The following is a 22,514-nucleotide window of genomic DNA, read 5'->3' as shown; positions in this document are numbered from 1 at the left end:
GTGTTTGGGTCCACTACCCCTTCATGTACTCTAACACAGGACCGCAAAAGGATAGAGTATGAGGGCTAACATACAAAAACATTCAATTTGGGATGCCCATATAAAAATTACTCTTAAAGAAATTAACAAACAGATGCAAATACTTTAGTTTTTATAACAAGCAGTGGAGGGGCATTATGAAATTGAGACTACATCTTTCAGTTCATTTTTTCAGCCCAAATTCAAGTTTTAGCATTGTCTTGATAAAGTGAAGTGCTGTAACAATAGCAACATGGAAATGCAGACTGAGGTATTTCGATTGCTACTTTACATGGTATCTGGGCCAAAAAAAATAAAAAATAAAATTGGCTGTTCCAGGACTTTTGTTTGCAGATCCTTGTGAGAACACCCTTCACCCTGCAACACTGCACCTGAGCAGAGGCTAGTCTTGGAGCCGAGAGTGGATGGAGGAGGCCAGGCCAGTCATAGCAGAAAGATACAGGGCAAGGTGGATGGGTGTTCGATGGGGGGCACGAAGGAAAGGTGGAACTTACGGATCGGCCATACGGTGACAGGCTGAGTCCGACGGGGGAGGTGCTGCTCAGGTCAGCGCTAACGAACGCAGTGGGTGGCGACGCAGGCAAGGTAAACTCGACAAAGCCTTTCCAAGGGCTGCCCATATTTTCCTATCAACTCGGACCAAACTTGAGCCCTTGTACTTGATAACTTGTTTGCTTGAACTTTTGCTTGACTTTTTAAATAACGTTTTTAAATAACCACCCAATGATACACCGCTGGATGTCTGAAAGGGGGAAGAAAGGGACAAAAATAATGGGTAAGGCAGACAAGTCAGCCAGTGTGCCAAGTGTCACGATCACAGGGAAAGAAATGTGGGCTTTTTTGAAAGGGGAAAATAAAGCAACAAGAGGCAGAACAGAACTTAAGACAACAAGGTAGGAAATCAGGTGAGTTGGGTGTGGGCTGGCTGTTAAACGCCACTGGAAAAGAGTGAAATGACAACTTTTGATCTTTTAGAGATGGCGATCATTCAGTTTGAGGAATGCCCAGGTGACCTACAGCAATTAACATGACTTTAGTAGCACAAGCCAATGGCAGGGTCACAATCTCATCTTGTGAACTCAAGGTCAGTCATAATCTGCCCCGACAGACTCTGAGCAGTTGCATTAATTTTAAATTTAAGGACCCAAAACCCATTCAAATAAGGCCACAAATCCAAATCATTTGGAAAAAAAAATCTTGTTAAAAATAATGGAAGTACCCAGGATTCCTATAGAAAAGCATTTAGTTAAGCAAAGATGACCAGACATTGAGAAACTACTTGTCTTCAGTAATTAGATATAATCTGTCTGCAACCCCCCCTTTCTCCGCAACTGTTCTTGGCCAATTACCCCACTCTTCCGAGCCGTCCCGGTCGCTGCTCCACCCCCTCTGCCGATCCAGGGAGGGCTGCAGACTACCACATGCCTCCTCCCATAATCACCAGCTGCTTCTTTCCACCTGTCAGTGAGGAGTTTCACTAGGGGGACGTAGCACATGGGAGGATCACGCTATTCCCCCCAGTTCTCCCTCCCCCCTGAACAGGCACCCTGACCGACCAGAGGAGGGAGACACTAGTGCAGCAACCAGGACATATACCCACATCCGACTTCCCACCCGCAGACATGGCCAATTGTGTCTATAGGGACGCCCAACCGAGCCGGAAGTAACACAGGGATTCGAACTAGCAATCCTCATGTTGGCAGGCAACAGAATAGACTGCTACGCTACCCAGACGCCCTCAAGTTGATCAGATTTAACAGCATTCCCCAATCTGTGTTTGCACATCTGAGTATTTGCTCAATTTACATAGGTCAAATTCACAATTTACCATTTCACACCATGAATTGCACCCAACCTACCCTTACTCCTAGAAATGATTCTCTTCATTGCAGGCCAATATTAGTTTTACAGATATTCTACAATTCCATAGGGAAGGAGGGGTGAGGGGAAAAAGACCTTGACAAAGGCCCTCTGAAGATCCTGAAAGTACTACAAAAAAAAAGAAAGAAAAGAAAAAAAAGAGTCCAAACCTTATGTCAAGATGTGTGATCACAGCTCTACACAACAGTTGACATAATGCCCTTGTGTGACCAAACACCTTAGACCTACCTTTAACTAGTGTCTTGAAATGTGCAGTTGATGGGATCTCAATGACTGCTGTTGCCGATCTCTTCACGCATACAGTGGCACGCACATACACTTATTTGTTACAGGTTTGTGGCACAAGTTCTAGATGGTTGCATAAAGCAAAAAAGAAAAAGAAAAAAAGGGGAGAAATCTAGCACTCAAAAGGCAAATTCAGGTGCTATAACACTTAAGGAAAAGAAAAAAAACAACAGAGGGAAGAGAAAGGAGGGAGGGAGAAATTAACTAGCAGATAGCAGCCTACTCCGCACTCTGGGGTGAGTTGATGAGGAGGGCTAGGAGCAGCGTTGGGACATGTGCTTTGTTTAAGCTGTTGAGTAGGCACAAACTTCTGGTTTCAGATCATTTATCGTCTTCTCAGCATTTGATTGAGTTTGGAATTCTCTTCCAGGAGTTTCAGCAGGGAAGCTGTTGTTCTTCTTTGGTTGTTTCAGCGGTCGGTTGCGTCTTGAGTTCAAATTATTGGAAATGATCTTTTTCCTACGTACTCTTGGGTTGCAGCTTCTTCCTTGTTTTGGGCTAATTATCTTTAGTTGTCGTCGTGATCTGAACTTGAAGCAGTTGCAGTTGGTAAAATTTTTTATTCCGTTTCACTTCATACTGTTGAGAAAAGTGAAGAGTTATTAGGCCAGGCTGAACAGAAATAATGGCTTCAACGTCACCAATTGATTGAAAAGCTTTGCAATTTAACAAAACCAGCAAAGGGCTGTACGACAGTAAGCTAACAAATTAAATGACAGCACGGGGCTAGTGGTAGCAACTGACAACAACATTATCATGTGTGTGACTTGAGAGCTAAACACCCCTGCCTGTAGTGGGCCAGCACCTTAAAGAGAAAGGGTCACCATTTCTTACCCCAACCTCATTAAAAACCTTATCGGGCATTACCTAACATAGAATAGATTAAAAGACCTAAAATAAATAAACAAAAACACTCCCCTCCATAATCGTAGGCAAAGTTTATTTTCTTATACAGTTCCATTCAAACGTTAGTCACAAAAGATACTTTTTATCAAGTTAAAACGACTTCCCTTGCTCCATCCGCGCTGCTTTACTCTCTGCAAGTATGCGGCTAAAGCTAACGCTAACGCTAATGCTAATGCTATGAGGCTTTGGGCTACACGACTTGCAGATCTCAAAAGAGTGAAAGTTTACAGATGACTGGGATGCATTTTGTCAACTACAAAAATTCCAAATTGGATTTTGGTGGTCCGTCCTATTAAACATAGTCTTCAGTTTTAAATAAAAGCCAGGTAACTGTGCTGTAAGCTTCGGTTTACGAATAAGCAGGGCTGCGCGCGCCACACAGCGTGTCAGGACCGCCGTCGCGACGTGCGTGCGCAGCAGTCGCGTGGCGGGATACTGTACCACGCCGCGAAGGCCCACCGACTGCGACGCCGCATGCTGCCGCCGCAGCTTTCTGCTGCTCGACACCAAAGGAAAACGTGCACAGTTCTGACGTGTCATGACTAATGTACAAGATAAGGCTCGGATAGGCTTTACTCCGCTTTCGTGTTTGGCACTTTGCCGTCGCTCGCTCCGTTTGGGCAAATGACAATAACGCCGCCGCCGCCGCGCTCGCCTGCTTGTCGGCTAGTGCGCAGGCTGCAGCGGACCCCCCGGGGTTGCCGAGTCATAAAAACTACCATTCTGATTAATAACGGAGGGGTTGCAGGTGGGTGAAATAATACACCATTAATGAGTTAAGTATTAAATCAATTCTCTAAAATGTGAACATATTTTCAGCTTCGTTTTTTGTCAGGCACGAATTAACAGACTGGACTCTCATTGCGCCAATTGCAGCGTCCATGTCTTGAGCAGCAATGGAGGCAAACATGATGCGAGAGAAAATTAAAAATGGATAATTAAAAAAAAGCGGGCAAAGAAGTTATGGCTGGCAGTGATTTGGTGAAATGCTTAACCATGACGAGTCAAGTGCTGGGTGTCACATGCAACAGCTGCGCTGTAGGACTCATCATAGCCACAAAACGGGCACCTCTCAACCTGGTGCAGTATGTTACCGTGCCATGGCGTTCAGAGGTGTAACGGTAATGCGTGATCGGGTGTGGGTCTAAACCAGAGACAATGATTCGTTCGGGTGGATGAGTTATTATGTGCACATGCAGATTCGGATGACGTCAGAGCTGATCTACGTGTCACTATTCTCGGCCACTGCTCCATCTCCTCTTCCCGTACGAATGGAAAAAAGGAATCGCTACTTTTCACAATTCCCCAACAACTCCCCTACAAAATCACCCCAATCAGGACTCATTCTTTCCCAACAGCTATTCCAGTCATCTGGGGGGTGAAAATTCCTGTTTTCCCCCTTCCATATCGTAATACATCGCACAAAAAACATCGCAATGTTGACCCCCCCATATCATGCAGCCCTAATGAACATGTATATATATATATCATATAGAATGTGAAGGGTTTTTTTAGACTTAAACAATTATTGCACTTAATCGTGTTGAAGCCCAGTGAGAACATTCAGCAAAGTGATGTTTCTCTCAATACAGAAGTGATCAGCAAAGTGTTTGTCGGCACAATTCTGAATGATACCCAATGTTTAAACAAGGTCTGGGTTTTAAAAAAGTGCACCTTTCCTTTAAGGTTTTCAGTAAACATCAGACTCCTTGCCCCGAGACTGGCTAGCATAAAAATAGTTTCTCAGCTGCCACCGGACATAGCCCACAATGCCAGGCAGCTGACTAGATGCAGCAGCAAAGCACCGTGGACTGAGAAGTGCTTGTGCATAGCTCGAACCTTGGCCATGCTGATATTTATGGTGCGCTTTCTAACTGGGGACGTCCGTATACCAGAGCATGTGCATTGTTACCTCTTCACACAACAGCTACACAAACTCAAAAGGGAAGTGGAAAGAAATGGCGAATGCTTATTTCTATCAGTAATATAGAACACACACTCCAACTATATGACGATGTGTTGTTGACCTAAATACAGAGGTTTGAAAACAAGCTGGCTTACCAAGGACACGGGTTACCTATTCTGCTGTTGAGTGTGTTGCAATGAATCCTACCCCACGTGTGGCCCAGAGGATTCAAAAATACAAGCGTAAATTCTTAGCAGTGGAGGGGGTATTTTCTTTCATTCCTGCTTTCAGCATTCGGGCTGAAATGAAGATTCACAAGTGTTGGGACGGCATCTCCAATTAGCCAACAGTCCCCTTTTGAATAGGATTTTTCTTTTTTTTGGGGGGGGGGATTGTGTATATGTGTCAGAGGTAAGCAGTAGAATTACTTGCTATGTGTACTGGGGGGGGGGGGGGGCTGACGACATGATGGAGTATTTGCGCCTGCCTGTGACGCAGAGAGAAAAACAATGTCCACCCACATGAGCAACAAGAGCGATTGGCTGTTTCAGAATGTGGACGTTAAATTACAGCTTTGGTCGGTAATAATTACACAAAAAGTTGCAACACGTTAAGCATTCGCAGTCACGACTAGAAGGCAATAAAACTGCTTTGCACCGCGCTCCCCGGCCGGGGCCTGACTGCCATGTGAATTCCCGGCAGCCCAGCATCCTCATCTGTAGTCTGCGGCAACGGCCTGAGCCAACACGTTGCACGGAGTCCCGTTCAACAACGCCAGCAAAACTCCACGGCAAAGAGCCACACACACACACACACACACACCCGGCCGGCACCGGGGGTTACAACCAAAGTCCCGTAAAGTAAGCGGCCGGCTGCCGGCTAGCAGCTAAAGTGTGGTGGGCTTTCATGCTGGAAGCTCGCTTAGTCCAACTAGAGATAAAGCCGAGTCACATCCAGAGAAGAATCGGCCTGCCACGGACGATTACTTTCAAAGCAAGAAGGCCAACATTTGCTTGGCAAAGCCATGACAGCCGACAGCTCGTCGGGCCAGACAACGTGGTGGGTGGGATGAGTTCACTCTGGGTTGGGCGGCTTGTCGGAGCGGAGCCGAGCCGAGCGCTTCTCTCCGGGCCGGACGGAGCGGCGTTAAACAGGGCAACAAAGAAACTGCGACAGACGCCGAGAACTCATATTCGCCATTTACGGCCATTTCGCACGTCACTTTATTTTCGACGGGCCATTTCGCGTCAGCGCACTTGGGCTTTGGCCCAGGCAAACGCCGAGACACACGACCGCCGTGCTTCTTTCTAGCGGCCGGGGATCGCGAGCTAGGCCGTGCAGCCCGCACGCTGGCTAATTAGCAGAAAGTGCTCTGGTGCGCGTGCTGGTAATTTATGTGAGGGAAACAGCGCGTCCCCCACCCAGGCCCGAGCCGAGCCGAGCCGAGAGCCGAGGAGTCGGCGTCGGATCCCCCCCCCCCTCGAGGGGATCTGGTCCGCGGTCGATACGCGCTATAACAATACTACATCAAACAAGTAACGGAAACAGTGCCCGTGTGGTTTAATTCCACGAGAAATAACCAAAACTCACCCCAACAGCTTTCAGCACTGTCACCAGCGCCGCCAGAAGCAGCACGGCACATTACGTAGTGACCAGCAGGGCAACTATCGCGAGATTTCTCAGCGCTCGCTCGCAGTAAGCGGATCAGCCGGTGACGTACCCGGTTGCAGGAAATGTTTTCGAGGTCCTCCCGCAACATTCTTCTTATGAAGAATTTCTTGATACATTCAGAATACCTATAAAACCAAAGGAGTACGCTATTGTTTTCGATGCTGCACCAGAAAGTGTCCTTATACCTCTACCAAACTCTAGTGCGGTAGACATACCTTTTCATTTTGAAGATTGTGTGGAAAACATTTATTTTGGCGAATCCAATATATCAAAAGAGAAGCGCTCTAACAGAACTTAGTGGCGTCACTGCCCCATCTTCTAGACGTGTTTGGTCCTCATTATGTAATGATATACGGTGGAAGGAAGCATGGACAATTTGTGATAAATACTGTACCAATAACAAGTTTAAGGAGGCGTCTTTCAAAATACTGCATAGAATTCATCCGGTAAAGCTTCTGTTAGAAAGATTCAAACTATATATTGATCAGAAGTGTGATTTTTGTGGACTAGTAAAAGAGAGTATTATCCATCTATTCTTCCAATACAAGAATGTTCTGGATCGATGTAGACAGGCTTCTAAAAAAGTGACTTAAGACGAATACTGAAATAGATATGTTTGATGCAATGCTATATTTTAGTAAAAATAAGATTGGAGGTAACATTCTGTTTATCATGCAATTAGTTATGTTTTGGAAAATTCCATATTCATAAGAAAAAATTGTCAGGAACCAAGCCAAATTTCCTGTACTTTATTCATGAATTTAAACAATATAGCACCGTTTTATTTAATCTTAAAAACAAAAAAAAGCTATTAAGACTTTTAAGTTACTATGCCAATTTAATATACTGCCTGTAACACAAACTCTAGCATTGTAAAATGTAATCTTTTTTTCTATTGTCTGTCTTTGTTTGGACCGTTGTATATGAAAATGTGTTCAATAAAGAACGGAGAAAAAAAGAGGTCCTGATACAAAGGCTGATGGGTAATTTGGGAACGTTCAGCGCAGCAACGGTCCAAAGAAATGGTGTCACAACGGGTGCCTTACAAAGTTTTTCGCGCATTCCTTTACAAATACTGACTGGTACGTTTTGCAAACGGAGATTAGTCCCTTTAAGTCTCTCCCCGGTGTTTGCCAGTGGGACGGCGCCCCCCCCCCCTACTCGGCCCCCGGTCTTCATTCCAACCGTTTCTGAGAAAACGCGTTTCCGTTTTGGGGCTGCATTCAACAACTAAACGTTTGAGGTGTAGCGATAATTACACCTCCCTCCCCCATACAGACAGAGATATTTACAAAACACACATATATTGATTTCTGATTAGATCTCTGTATTTTTATGTTATTATTATGTAACCGGTTATTTTCTTGCCCGGTGCGGGACTCGATACGGTTTTACTGCACCACAAGGCGACGTCACTAACCGCTCGGCTAAAGGGTCAGAGCCGTTAGTTAGGGACTAACGGGTCTTATTAGTAGTTTACAATTATTTTCCATTATTTTTACTGTTTTGTGAAATACTAAAAACATTTGCAATAGCCCAGTCTGAGTTGTACCATTTGCTAACTTGTTATTGCTATGGCCAGATTTTGTTTGCATAATAAATGAATTTAAAAAGGATAGATTAGATTGATTATGATGGCGCTAATTACTAATTTGTTATTAGGTTGTCCAATTTAAAATTTACCGATGGATACAGAGTGTCATCTGACATTTTTCAGTATACAAAATTCAGTGTGCAAAACACACGCAACTACTACTACTACTTCCGGCTGCTCCCGTTAGGGGTCGCCACAGCGGATCATCCGTTTCCATTTCTTCCTGTCTTCTGCGTCTTCCTCTGTCACACCAGCCACCTGCATGTCTTCCCTCACCACATCCATAAACCTCCTCTTTGGCCTTCCTCTTCCCTGGCAGCTCCATATTCAGCATCCTTCTCCCAATATACTCGGCATCTCTCCTCCACACATGTCCAAGCCATCTCAATCTTGCCTCTCTTGCTTTGTCCCCAAACCGTCCAACCTGAGCGGTCCCTCTAATATAATCGCTCCTAATCCTGTCCTTCTTCGTTACTCCCAGTGAAAATCTTAGCATCTTCAACTCTGCCACCTCCAGCTCCGCCTCCTGTCTTTTCGTCTGTGCCACTGTCTCCAAACCATATAACATAGCTGGTCTCACAACCATCTTGTAAACTTTCCCTTTAACTCTTGCTGATACCCTTCTGTCGCAAATCACTCCTGACACACTTCTCCACCCACTCCAACCTGCCTGCACTCTCTTTTTCACCTCTCTACTGCACTCCCTGTTACTTTGGACAGTTGACCCCAAGTATTTAAACTCAAATGCCTTTGTCACCTCCACTCCTTGCATCCTGACCATTCCACTGTCCTCTCTCTCATTCACGCATAGGTATTCCGTCTTGCTCCTACTGACTTTCATTCCTCTTCTCTCCAGTGCATACCTCCACCTCTCCAGGCTCTCCTCAACCTGCACCCTACTCTCGCTACAGATCACAATGTCATCCGCGAACATCATCGTCCATGGAGACTCCTGCCTGATCTTGTCCGTCAACCTGTCCATCACCATTGCAAACAAGAAAGGGCTAAGAGCCGATCCTTGATGTAATCCCACCTCCACCTTGAACCCATCTGTCATTCCAACCGCACACCTCACCATTGTCACACTTCCCTCATACGTATCCTGCACCACTCCTACATACTTCTCTGCAACTCCTGACTTCCTCATACAATACCACACCTCCTCTCTCGGCACTCTGTCATAAGCTTTCTCTAAATCTACAAAGACACAATGCAACTCTTTCTGGCCTTCTCTATACTTCTCAATCAACATTCTCAAAGCAAACATCGCATCTGTGGTGCTCTTTCGTGGCATGAAACCATACTGCTGCTCGCTGATCGTCACCTCTCCTCTTAACCTAGCTTCTATTACTCTTTCCCAAATCTTCATGCTGTGGCTGATCAACTTTATACCTCTGTAGTTGTTACAGTTCTGCACATCGCCCTTGTTCTTGAAAATCGGTACCAGTATGCTTCTTCTCCACTCCTCAGGCATCCTCTCACTTTCCAGGATTGTGTTAAACAATCTAGTTAAAAACTCCACTGCCATCTCTCCTAAACATCTCCATGCCTCCACAGGTATGTCATCAGGACCAACTGCCTTTCCATTCTTCATCCTCTTCATAGCTGCCCTCACTTCCTCCTTGCTAATCCGCTGAACTTCCTGATTCACTATCCCTACATCATCCAACCTTCTCTCTCTCTCATTTTCTTCATTCATCAGCCCCTCAAAGTATTCCTTCCACCTTCTTAGCACACTCTCCTCACTTGTCAGCACATTTCCATCTCTATCCTTGATCGCCCTAACTTGCTGCAGCTTGGTCCCTCTGTCTAGCCAATCGGTACAAGTCCTTTTCTCCTTCCTTAGTGTCTAATCTGTCATACAACTCACCATATGCCTTTTCCTTTGCCTTTGCCACCTCTCTCTTTGCTTTACGCTGCATCTCCTTGTACTCCTGTCTACTTTCTTCATCTCTCTGACTATCCCACTTCTTCTTTGCCAACCTTTTCCTCTGTATAATTTGCTGTACTTCCTCATTCCACCACCAAGTCTCCTTGTCTTCCTTCCTCTGTCCTGATGACACACCAAGTACCTTCCTAGCTGTCTCCCTAACTATTTCTGCAGTGGTTTTCCAGCCATCTGGCAACTCTTCACTACCACCCAGTGCCTGTCTTAACTCCTGCCTGAACTCCACACAACAGTCTTCTTCCTTCTTCAACTTCCACCATTTGATCTTCGGCTGTGTCTTCACTCGCTTCCTCTTCTTGGTCTCCAAAGTCATCCTACAGACCACCATCCGATGCTGCCTAGCTACGCTCTCCCCTGTCACCACCTTGCAGTCTCCAATCCCTTTTAGATGGCGCCTTCTACATAAGATATAGTCCACCTGTGTGCACTTTCCTCCACTCTTGTACGTCACCCTGTGTTCCTCCCTCTTCTTGAAATATGTATTCACCACAGCCATTTCCATCCTTTTTGCAAAATCGACCACCATCTGTCCTTCCACATTTCTCTTCTTGACTCCATACCTTCCCATCACCTCCTCATCACCTCTGTTCCCTTCACCAACATGTCCATTGAAGTCCGCTCCAATCACCACTCTCTCCTCCTTGGGTACCCTCTCCACCATGTCGTCCAACTCATTCCAGAATTCTTCTTTTTCATCCATCTCACACCCAACTTGCGGGGCATATGTGCTGATAACATTCAGCAATAAACCTTCAATTTCCAGCTTCATACTCATCACTCTGTCTGACACTCTCTTCACCTCCAGCACGCTCTTGACATACTCTTCCTTCAGAATTACCCCTACCCCATTTCTCCTCCCATTCACACCATGGTAGAAGAGTTTGAACCCACCTCCGATACTCCTGGCCTTACTCCCCTTCCACCTGGTCTCTTGCACACACAGTATGCCTACCTTTCTTCTTTCCATCATGTCAGCCAGCTCTCTCCCTTTACCAGTCATAGTGCCAACATTCAAAGTTCCAACTCTCACCTCCACATGCCTACCCTTCCTCCTCTCTAGCTGCCTCTGGACATGCTTTCCCCCTCTCCTTCTCCTTCGCCCAACAGTAGCATAGTTTCCACCGACACCCTGCTGGTTAACAGTACCGGTGGCGGTTGTTGGTAACCCGGGCCTCGACCGATCCGGTATGTAAGTCTTATTTATGATCCGCATATTTAATTTGGCAAAGATTTTACGCCGGATGCCCTTCCTGACGCAACCCTCCCCATTTGTCCGGGCTTGGGACCGGCACTAAGGATGCACTGGCTTGTGCATCCTCAGTGGCTGGGTTGCAAAACACACGCAACTGACACACACAAAATAATCGCTGACTTATCGCAGGTGTGGGACATGAACATAATGACATCTTGCAGGATAAACCGTTTGACATGTGGTGTTCATGACAACAGCAGAACCTCAGCTGACACCACAAGCTGAAGCTCTGCTCGTAACACTGAACCATACTGCCAGTTTGTATTGTAAGGCAGTGGATTGTGTTCATTTCTCCCAGTGGTCCCTGCTCTGTAAACCCCCTGAGAGTTCACCAGCACTGGCGATCCTCCGTCGTTAAGGCCCCCACATCACACGGTGACTCAGCTCCTCAAGTCCGGAGTGGAGATGCGGAGGGGCACGAGAAGGTGCTTGGGGTTGACTAAGGGAGCAAACACTGGAGGCCTGCCCCGCTGCCTAAACTCACCCCCCCCCTTAAATTTCAGATCTAAATTCGGGGGGGAGGCTTATACGTGTGTGTGATTCAATTGTGTGTGTGTGTGTGTGTGTGTGTGTCGGTCTTTCAGACTTGGGCCGTTTCCAAGGGCAACGCGACGCCGGGCGCCATCTTCCAAGAACCAGAGGCATTGTTTACGTTTGCATAAACGTTACCTAGCTAACGTTAACGCTATGGATCATTAATCGTTCATATCATAGCGACCATAGCTCTCTCAAATCGTATCCAAGTACAACGTTAGCCAACGTTATCATCGTCCATCTAACGCAGTTAAACAACCAGTTTAACAGCTCTGTGCCTGTGAGACTGTACGGCGACGTTAGCTACGTAACGTTAGCTACGTAACGTTAGCTAACGTTATGTGTGTGTGAGAGAAAGGAAAGCTTACCTTTGTGAAAATACAAAGAACACACCAACATTGCCCCCGAAATGTATTTGAACGTGATCGATTTGCGTCTCACTGCTGCAACCCAGGCCGTCCTGCGCCTCTTGGTTAAGTCCTCTGTGTTCTTTCCTTCGTTTCTCTTCCGAGAAGGGAAAGAACAGAAGCGTAGCCCATTCTCGAGTTTAATCGGTCTTTCGGGCTTGGACCGTTTCCAAGGGCAACGCGACGCCGGGCGCCATCTTCCAAGGATCAGAGGCATTGTGACATCACAACCAAAAGGCCGATATCTTAGCACAAAAAGTAAGGAAATGTGTGTTTGGTAGATTATTTCTTTGTTGTAACAATGCTTCTTGGCAATACATATTATATCAGGCAGCTGATGCTCAGCACCTGGGGTACCAGAAGCTCAACACAAGAGTCAATAGCAACAGCAAAATAAGCTGTTTGGCATTGGCAGAGAAGATTTGGCAAATTTTTCATAGGCGCAACCCACATACTCAGCTCTGCTGCTCCTCCCACAAATGCACGTTCCTTATAAATGCGGCCCCATTTTTGTGCTAAGTATATATATATATATATATATATATATATATATATATATATATATATATATATATATATATATATATATATTGTAACGTGCATGGATAAGAAGACACGCTGGCCGCTGACTGGCGGGTCTGACCCTTTAGTTGAGCGGTTAGCGATGTCTCCTGCGGTGCGGGCGCTACGGGTTCGCTTCCCGGCCGCGGCAGTTTCTGTGGTTGCGTTGTCCCTCGAATTCGCTACATTTGGGCGATACGGGTTCGCTTCCCGGCCGCGGCAGTTCCTGTAGTTGCGTTGTCCCCCGAATTCGCTACATTGGTGTCAGAAGTGGGATGGAGCGACCGTAAGGCCATCGGAAGCGTAGGCGCCCTGAGGCGTGAAAGAGCTGATATGCTTAAGCGCGGGGACGCGCTTCCCGAAGGAGGGGGGTAGTGTAACGTGCATGGATAAGAAGACACGCTGGCTCGCGGGTCTGACCCTTTAGTCTAATGGTTAGCGATGTCTCCTGCGGTGCGGGCGATACAGGTTCGCGTCCCGGCCGCGGCAGTTTCTGTGGTTGCGTTGTCCCCTGAATTCGCTACAATATATATATACACTCACCCACTTTATTGGGCACACCTGTCCAACTGCTCGTTAACGCAAATTTTCTAATCAGCCAATCACATGGCAGCAACTCAATGCATTTAGGCATGTAGACATGGTCAAGACGATCTGCTGCAGTTCAAACCGAGCATCAGAATTGGGAAGAAAGGTGATTTAAGTGACTTTGAACGTGGCATGGTTGTTGGTGCTAGACGGGCTGGTCTGAGTATTTCAGAAACTGCTGATCTACTGGGATTTTCACGCACAACCATCTCTAGGGTTTACAGAGAATGGTCCGAAAAAGAGAAAATATCCAGTGAGCGGCAGTTCTGTGGGCGAAAATGCCTTGTTGATGCCAGAGGTCAGAGGAGAATGGCCAGACTGGTTCGAGCTGATAGAAAGGCAACAGTAACTCAAATAACCACTCATTACAACCGAGGTATGCAGAAGAGCATCTCTGAACGCACAACACGTCTAACCTTGAGGCAGATGGGCTACAGCAGCAGAAGACCACACCGGGTGCCACTCCTGTCAGCTAAGAACAGGAAACTGAGGCTACAATTCGCACAGGCTCACCAAAATTGGACAATAGAAGATTGGAAAAACGTTGCCTGGTCTGATGAGTCTCGATTTCTGCTGCGACATTCGGATGGTAGGGTCAGAATTTGGCGTCAACAACATGAAGGCATGGATCCATCCTGCCTTGTATCAACGGTTCAGGCTGGTGGTGGTGGTGTAATGGTGTGGGGGATATTTTCTTGGCACACTTTGGGCCCCTTAGTACCAATTGAGCATCGTGTCAACGCCACAGCCTACCTGAGTATTGTTGCTGACCATGTCCATCCCTTTATGACCACAGTGTTCCCATCTTCTGATGGCTACTTCCAGCAGGATGACGCGCCATGTCATAAAGCTCGAATCATCTCAGACTGGTTTCTTGAACATGACAATGAGTTCACTGTACTCAAATGGCCTCCACAGTCACCAGATCTCAATCCGATAGAGCACCTTTGGGATGTGGTGGACCGGGAGATTCGCATCATGGATGTGCAGCCGACAAATCTGCAGCAACTGCGTGATGCTATCATGTTAATATGGACCAAACTCTCTGAGGAATGTTTCCAGTACCTTGTTGAATCTATGCCACGAAGGATTAAGGCAGTTCTGAAGGCAAAAGGGGGTCCAACCCGGTACTAGCAAGGTGTACCTAATAAAGTGGCCAGTGAGTGTATATATAAATATATATATATATATATATATATATATATATATATATATATATATTGTGGCAGGAATGAGGAAAAACACAGGAGACCAAGGCGAGTTTGATGTTTATTCCTCAACTCCAAAAACCAACTGCAGCAGGAACAACCCTGCACCGGCGAGCCCGGGAACGTAAACCACGCCCCCAGCTCACAGTCCTGCTGGGTGAGAGGCATAGCCCCTAGTGTCCGCCATTATATATATACACACACACACACACACACACACACATATATATATATATATATATATATATATATATATATATATATATAAAACTTTGTTAAAAGAAACACTCAATGGTAGGGATAGTGCTCAACAAATAAGGAGCAAAATAATCCAGTTAGTCAAGTAAATTCTCTATAAGACAGCTGATGATTGCTTATAGCATGAAACAGGCTTGTACTTTCCTAAACATCTCCATGCCTCCACAGGTATGTCATCAGGACCAACTGCCTTCCCACTCTTCATCCTCTTCATATCTGCCCTCACTTCCTCCACTGCACTTCCCGATTCACTATCCCCACACCATCCAACCTTCTCTCTCTCTCATTTTCTTCATTCATCAGCCCCTCAAAGTACTCCTTCCACCTTCTCAGCACACTCTCCTCGCTTGTCAGCACATTTCCATCTCTATCCTTGATCACCCTAACCTGCTGCACATCCTTCTCATTTCTGTCTAGCCAATCGGTACAAGTCTTTTTCTCCTTCCTTAGTGTCTAACCTCATATAACTTGCTTACGCCTTTTCCACCACTCTCTTCACTCTACACTGCATCTCCTTGTACCGCTGTCTACTTTCTTCATCTCTGACTATCCCACTTTTTCTTTGCCAACCTCTTCCTCTGTATACTTTGCTGTACTTCCTCATTCCACCACCAAGTCTCCTTGTCTTCCTTCCTCTGTCCTGATGACACACCAAGTACCTTCCTAGCTGTCTCCCTCACTATTTCTGCAGTGGTTGCCCAGTAATCTGGCAACTCTTCACTACCACCCAGTGCCTGTCTTAGCTCCTCCCAGAACTCCATACAACAGTCTTCCTTCTCCAACTTCCACCATTTGATCTTCAGCTCTGCCTTCACTCGCTTCCTCTTCTTAGTCTCCAAAGTCATCCTACAGACCACCATCTGCTGCTGCCTAGCTACATTCTCCTGTCACCACCTTGCAATCCCTTTCAGATCGCGCCTTCTACAAGAGATATAGTCCACCTGTGTTCACTTTCCGGCACTCTTGTACGTCACCCTGTGTTCCTCCTTCTTCTTGAAATATGTATTCACCACAGCCATTTTCATCCTTTTCACAAAATCCACCACCATCTGTCCTTCCACATTCCTCTCCTTGACACCATACCTATCCATCACCCCCTCATCACCTCTGTTCCCATCACCAACATGCCCACTAAAGTTCACTCCAGTCACCACTCTCTCCCCCTTGGGTACCCTCTCCACCACTTCATCCAACTCACTCCAGTATTCTTCTTTCTCTTCCATCTCACATCTAACTTGCGGGGCATATGCGCTGATAAAATTCATCAATACACCTTCGATTTTCAGCTTCATATTCATCACTCTGTCTGACACTCTCTTCACCTCCAGCACACTCTTGACGTACTCCTCCTTCAGAATTACCCCTACCCCATTACTCCTCCCATTCCCACCATGGTAGAAGAGTTTGAACCTCCCTCTGACGCTCCTGCCTCACTCCCTTTCCACCTGGTCTGTTGCACACACACAAGCCCCCCCAGGTTTTGAAGTCCGTTTTTTAAAGTGTGTCCCCCTTTTAAATGACGATTTGCAATTCTAAACTAATCTAAGAAAATAATTAACCAAACTGAATCCCTAACGTTGTTAAAAGCACCACTTTAGAGCATAGTTTCTTCCGAGTGGACTAGCCCTACTTCCTTCCTCAATCAAACGGCGCGTCAAGTCACGCATAGCTTACTGTAACGGAGCCAGCTAGCCAGCTGGTGATGGCTAAAGTAAACCACCATGAAATCAATCTCAAAATGGGTCGAAAGGAGCAAGATGCTCGAAAGAGAAAGCAAGCTGCAGCCTCACTTTCTCAAAACATTGGACAGATGTTCAGAAAAAAAGTCAAACGGTAAGTTTATTAACTAGTTAGCTAGCTGGGATAGCTAAGCTATGCAGGCATTAGCTAGCTAGCTATGAACGTTAGCTGTGAACATATTTTGGAGGGATGATTTTTGGTTTCCTGTGTGGCAAACGTAAATCAGTTTAGACTGATTTTTTGTAAATCAGTTTAGATCGGTAACTTTTTAGCATAAGTAAATGGGGTTTTACATTGCAAAAATTAGCATGGCGGCTAAGCGGAGATTTCTGACTGAGTTGATGAAATCGATCAATTCATTTATGACACTGTGGCGGGACATATAGCTAGCTACCTTATGTAGAGAGATATTGGCCCCAGATCAGTTTACAACTGGTTTTGTTTAATGAAAAAGTACAGGATAGCTTCAAGTTCTTCCATTGTGCTGTGTTGCTGTGTTTTTGTCTCGTGATGGGTCAGGGGTTGGGTGACACAATGCGTGCCATCCTATGCCGTACCGTAGCGTACTGTATAGTATATATACAAAGCGTATTTCAATGAATGAAACAATTGAATGTACTGCTTGTAGGCTATCTCTCGCCAATACAATGCTTGTTTTCTATACTAAATCAAGTTTTCCGCTGTCAATCACAGGGATAAATTAGATTTGTTTTGTGCATGATTTTGTTGTTGACTGTAAAATTAGCATGCACTAATGGTGGTGGATAGCTGCGTATACCTCCACTACACCACTGACCAAGATCTATCTATATGTTTACAGATAGGGAAGCAGGTCAGGGTGATCCACAATAACACAGGGAAGGTCAGAGGGATGCAGAACCCCTCAAAGAAGATCAGGGTGATCCCCAACCCCAGGAGGGTCCACAACACTTTGGGGCATGTCAGGATGATGAGATGTTCAGTGACCTAGGATTTTTTATTCAGGCCACAAAACCAGTTGAGGAAATCTTAGAGAATGTGAATAGGATGTCTGAGGGCCAGAAATACCATTTGCTCAGGAACTACGTAGGCCATCAAATCACTTCATTTTCCCAACACAATTCCTTGGTGGCTGCAACAGGGCATTCAAGCTCAGGTGGTTGGAGGAATATGGCTGGTGGTCGGTGTACAGTTCTAAGCTTGATGGTGCCTTCTGTGTGTGCTGTGCCCTGTTTGTGAATGCCAAGGAGAGGAAGCAGATGGGATTGATGGTCAATGCGCCATTCACACAATGGCAGAAGGAAACATTGGTAATTGGCAACCATTCAACAAGACCATCTCACTTAGCTGCAGCTGAAAATGCTAGATTGTTTCTCCAGTCGGTCGACAAACCTGAGACCCAAATATCGGTCCTGATGGATAGTAGGAAGGAAGCCAACATCAAAGAATACAGGCACATACTCAAGTCTGTAGCAGAGGCTGTACTTTACTGTGGTCGCCAGTGTATTGCACTTAGAAGTACAACTGAGCAGCAGCATTCTACTGGCAACCCTGGAAACTTCTTGGCCCTGATGAATCTACTTGCAAACCATAATGAGATGCTGAAGCAGCACATGGCAAAGCCAAAGCTCAGCAATGCCACCTACCTCTCACCCCAAACCCAAAATGAGATGATTGACATGATAGGAAAGCGAATGATTCAGGCTCAGATTGTGGAAGAGGTCAAAAATGCACAGATCTATGCAGTCATGGCGGATGAGGTGACATCCCATAATGTAGAGCTGATGCCGATGTATGTAAGATTTGTGGACAAAGACTTAAATATCAGGGAAGAATTGCTAGAGATTTGTTCTCTGCCACGAATCACAGGCCGCCACATTGCAACCGCAATTAAGGATGCGCTGAGTCACCTAAGCACAGAGATTGGAGATTGTTGAGGACAGGGTTATGACAGTGCCAGCAACATGAGCAGCGAAAATGTTGCATGCTCCGGTGCTCTTCCAGTTGTGCGTAACATGATTGACAGGATGAAGTCTGTCATCATATTCTTTACCTACAGCCTAAAGAGGGAACACCTACTCAGGGAGGTTGTAAATAAGGATGCACACTCTGCTGGAAAGAGGAAACCCCTCATTGATATATGTCGCACAAGATGGGCAGAAAGACACGATGCCTACAGCCACTTTTATAGTGCCTTCGTCTTCATTGTTAAGGCTATAGAAGTCATGGCACTTGGTCTCCATACAGAAGAGTACAGCCAAGATGTCACCACTGGATGGGAGGGCAAGTACAAACAGAGGCCTATGGTCTCTTGTCTGGGTTCCAAAACTTCGGTTTCATCCTGACCTTCCTCACAGTCTACCAAGTTTTATCCCACCTTGCAGGCATAACAGTGAAGCTGCAAAGAACCTCAGTTGACACTGACGAGGCATTTAGCATGGTAGATGAGGTGAAGAATATCTACAAGGAGCTACGTGAGACAATTGAGGATAACGTCAACCAGCTCTACGAGCAAGCAATCAGGATGGCTGCCCAGGTCAATGTGCAGCCTATCAGTCAACCAATGTCTGCTGGAAGGCAGACACACAGGGAAAATGCACCTGCTGAAAGCGTGCAGGACTACTATCGTCACAACTTCCTAGACCATGTAATCTGGAGTTCGAATACAGATTTAGTCCACTATCTGTAACAGCATCAAGGCTCCTGGGCCTAATTCCGTCTGTACAGTGCCACTCAGATGTAACAGTGGACATCTCTGAAGCAGTTCACTTTTACAAAGATGACTTACCTTCACCAGAACTGATTGACCAGGAACCCAAAAGCTGGAAACTGAAGTGGCAAAACTAGTCATCAGAAAAAAGGCCAACTTCATGTGCTGACACGATCAAAGCATATGATGCGCTGGTACCCAAACATTTTCAAGCTTCTCAAAATAGCTTATACTCTGCCAGTCACCTCCTGTGAGTGTGAACGGTCAGCCAGCACTCTCCAGAGACTGAACCCATTCATGCGTAGCAGCAGGAAAAACGACCGCTTGTCATTACATTACATTACATTATAGTCATTTAGCCGATGCTTTTATCCAAAGCGACTTACAATAAGTGCATCATTTAACGTAGGAAATCAGGAGAACTACTAGTCATCAGAGGTCATAAGTGCATCTTCTATCTAAACAAGCATCTAAGAGCAAACCAGTGCTAAAGTAAAAGTGCAAGAAAGATATTTTTTTTAAATGAGTGACTACAATAAGTGTTAAGAGCAAGTAACAGGGTAGTAGTTCTTGAAGAGGTGAGTTTTCAACCTGCGCCGAAAGATGGGCAGCGACTCCGCTGTCCTGACATCAATGGGGAGTTAATTCCACCACTGTGGGGCCAGGACAGAAAAGACCGTGACGGGGTACATCAGCAGCAGGGGCCTCTGAGCAACAGGGCAACCAGGCGTCCCGAGGCAGCAGAGCAAAGTGGTCGGGCAGGGGTGTAGGGCTTGACCATGGCCTGGAGATAGGAAGGAGCTGTTCCTTTCACTGCCCTGTAGGCTAGCACCAGAGTCTTAAACTGGATGCGAGCAGCTACTGGGAGCAAGTGTAGGGACATGAGAAGGGGAGTTGTGTGGGAGAACTTAGGGAGGTTGAACACCAGATGAGCTGCAGCTTTCTGAACAAGCTCCACAGGTCTGATGGCTGACGCTGGGGTGCCAGCAAGAAGGAACTTACCATAGTCCAGAGCCTGGATGAGCAGAGCCTGGATGAGCACCTGTGCTGTCTTGTCGGTGAGGAATGGGCGAATCCTGCTGATGTTATAGAGGAGAAATCTGCAGGAGCGAGCAACCGATGCAACGTTTGCAGCAAACGACAGTTGGTCATCCAGGGTCACACTCAGATTCCTCGCAGTCCGAGTTGGCATCACCACTGTGTTGTCAATGGTGATGGCCAGGTCTCACAGTGTGGGCTTGTCATCCCTGGCCCTCATCCACACACTATGATATGGCAGTGGACCTGGATGAAGCTGTCAACACATTCTCCAAACTGCACCCAAGGAAATTAGCACTGACCAGTGTTCTCATTCCATAAGAGTCAAGACAAAGACATGGACAGCAACAAGAGAGGCATTGACAGAGAGTAGAAGAGAGACAAGTGGGGATGATGAGAGGAGATGAGAGACACCAACAGATAATACAAGGTGAGGAGGAGCAAAATAGAGGGAGGACAGAGACAGACAAATACATGGACAGCAAAAAGACAGGGGAGGCAATGACAGAGATCACAAAAAAGGCAGAGGAGAGGAGAGAGAGAGAGAGAGTGACTGTCCAGAAGAGAGAGACAGCAACATGAGAGGAGAGGAGAAAAGACATTAGCAGACATGGTACATGAGAGGAGAGACACTAGGAGAGAGGAGAGGAGAGAGACAGCAACAGAGAATACAAGGAGAGGAGGAGCAAAACAGAGCAAATAGAGAGGAGAGGCATTGACACGGAGGACAAAAAAAATCTAGAGGAGAGGAGAGAGAGACTGTCAGGAAGAGAGAGACAGCAATATGAGAGGAGAGGAGGAAAGACATTAACAGACATGGAACAAGAGAGGAGAGACACTAGGAAAGAGGAGAGGAGAGACAGCAACAGAGAAAGTGAATGGAGAGGAAAGAGACAGACTTGACATGCAGCAGAAGAGAGAGAGAAACAAAATGATAAAGGAGAGAGGAGAGACAAAAGAGAGGAGTGGCGAAAGAGCAAAGAGATTTGTAAGATGTATTTATTTAAGGGACAGTGCCTGTTAAGGAACCTTTATAATAAAATGTAACATGCCAGATTTAGCCACAAGACTCATTTTCATCTGTTGTCCATTGGCAGGTTGATGTCACAGAGGGGAATATGAGAAGAGAGGAAAGAGAGACCAGACCATTACAGAGACAATAGTAGGCTGAGTAGTTGGACTGATAAGTGTGTGTGTGCGCACGCGCGTGTGTGTGTCTGTGTGATTTTGGTAAGCAATGAATTTGAGTTATTAAATATGTCAATATCTGGAGCTATCCAAAGGAATTGAATCAAGTGCAACTGGACTTGGTTATATATCCGTGAAGACGTTTCGCCTCTCATCCAAGAGGCTTCATCAGTTCGTGCCTTTCTGACTAGACCAAGCTAGTCTGACTGGCTGGTGATGAGACTCAGATATTTAGCCTCTTTGGAGTCGTTATCAGAGCTATTGATGTCAATGGCTCTTTTGTGCCAAAACTGATTCATCCCAAAGACCGTGTACCACACACCCCGAAAAGCAATCTGGTGTATGCTGTACAATGCAATGAGGACTGCACTGACCTATACATAGGAGAAACCATACAACCACTACACAAACGGATGGCCCAACACAGAAGGCCAAACTCCTCAGGACAAGACTCAGCAGTCTATCTACACCTAAAGGAGAAGACACACTCCTTTGAGGACAGCAACGTACACATTTTGGACAGAGAAGATAGATGGTTTGAAAAAGGGGTGAAGGAAACCATCTATGTGAAACTGGAAAAACCATCCCTCAACAGAGGAGGAGGTCTGCGACACCACCTATCTCCCACTTACAATGCCATCCTTTCATCTCTACCCAGGAGACTCAAAAGCGTAGCCTCCAAGAACAACAGTCGGTCACTAACGGCTCCAACGACTCATGACCCCTGAATGGAGCACTAACGAAGTCGAAACTAACACCCCGGAACACAAAAGAGCCATTGACATCAATAGCTCTGATAATGACTCGAAAGAGGCTAAATA

At 46.0% G+C, this 22,514-nt stretch overlaps 1 protein-coding gene across 3 annotated transcripts in view; it reads right to left on the bottom strand.

Annotated features, from left to right (window-relative positions):
• The window catches only part of csde1 (cold shock domain containing E1, RNA-binding), a 44,836-nt gene extending 38,160 nt beyond the window's left edge, over positions 1-6,676 (bottom strand). For 2 of the 3 annotated variants that reach the window (XM_056273475.1, XM_056273476.1), the window contains exons 1-3: positions 6,608-6,676; positions 2,149-2,784; positions 534-781 (exon numbers count right to left, since the gene is read on the bottom strand). In XM_056273475.1, coding sequence (XP_056129450.1) covers positions 534-659 — 126 coding nt within the window. In that variant the 5' untranslated portion in view covers positions 660-781; positions 2,149-2,784; positions 6,608-6,676. The remainder of the gene's footprint in view (positions 1-533; positions 782-2,148; positions 2,785-6,607) is intronic. The other variant, XM_056273477.1, reaches the window with a different exon arrangement.
• Positions 6,677-22,514: the final 15,838 nt, after the last annotated feature.

This window comes from Lampris incognitus, chromosome 2, assembly GCF_029633865.1.
Source record: "Lampris incognitus isolate fLamInc1 chromosome 2, fLamInc1.hap2, whole genome shotgun sequence".
Classification (NCBI taxonomy): Eukaryota; Metazoa; Chordata; class Actinopteri; order Lampriformes; family Lampridae; genus Lampris; species Lampris incognitus.
Note: the sequence above shows the minus strand (reverse complement) of the source record. Positions and strands in the feature narration are given on the sequence as shown.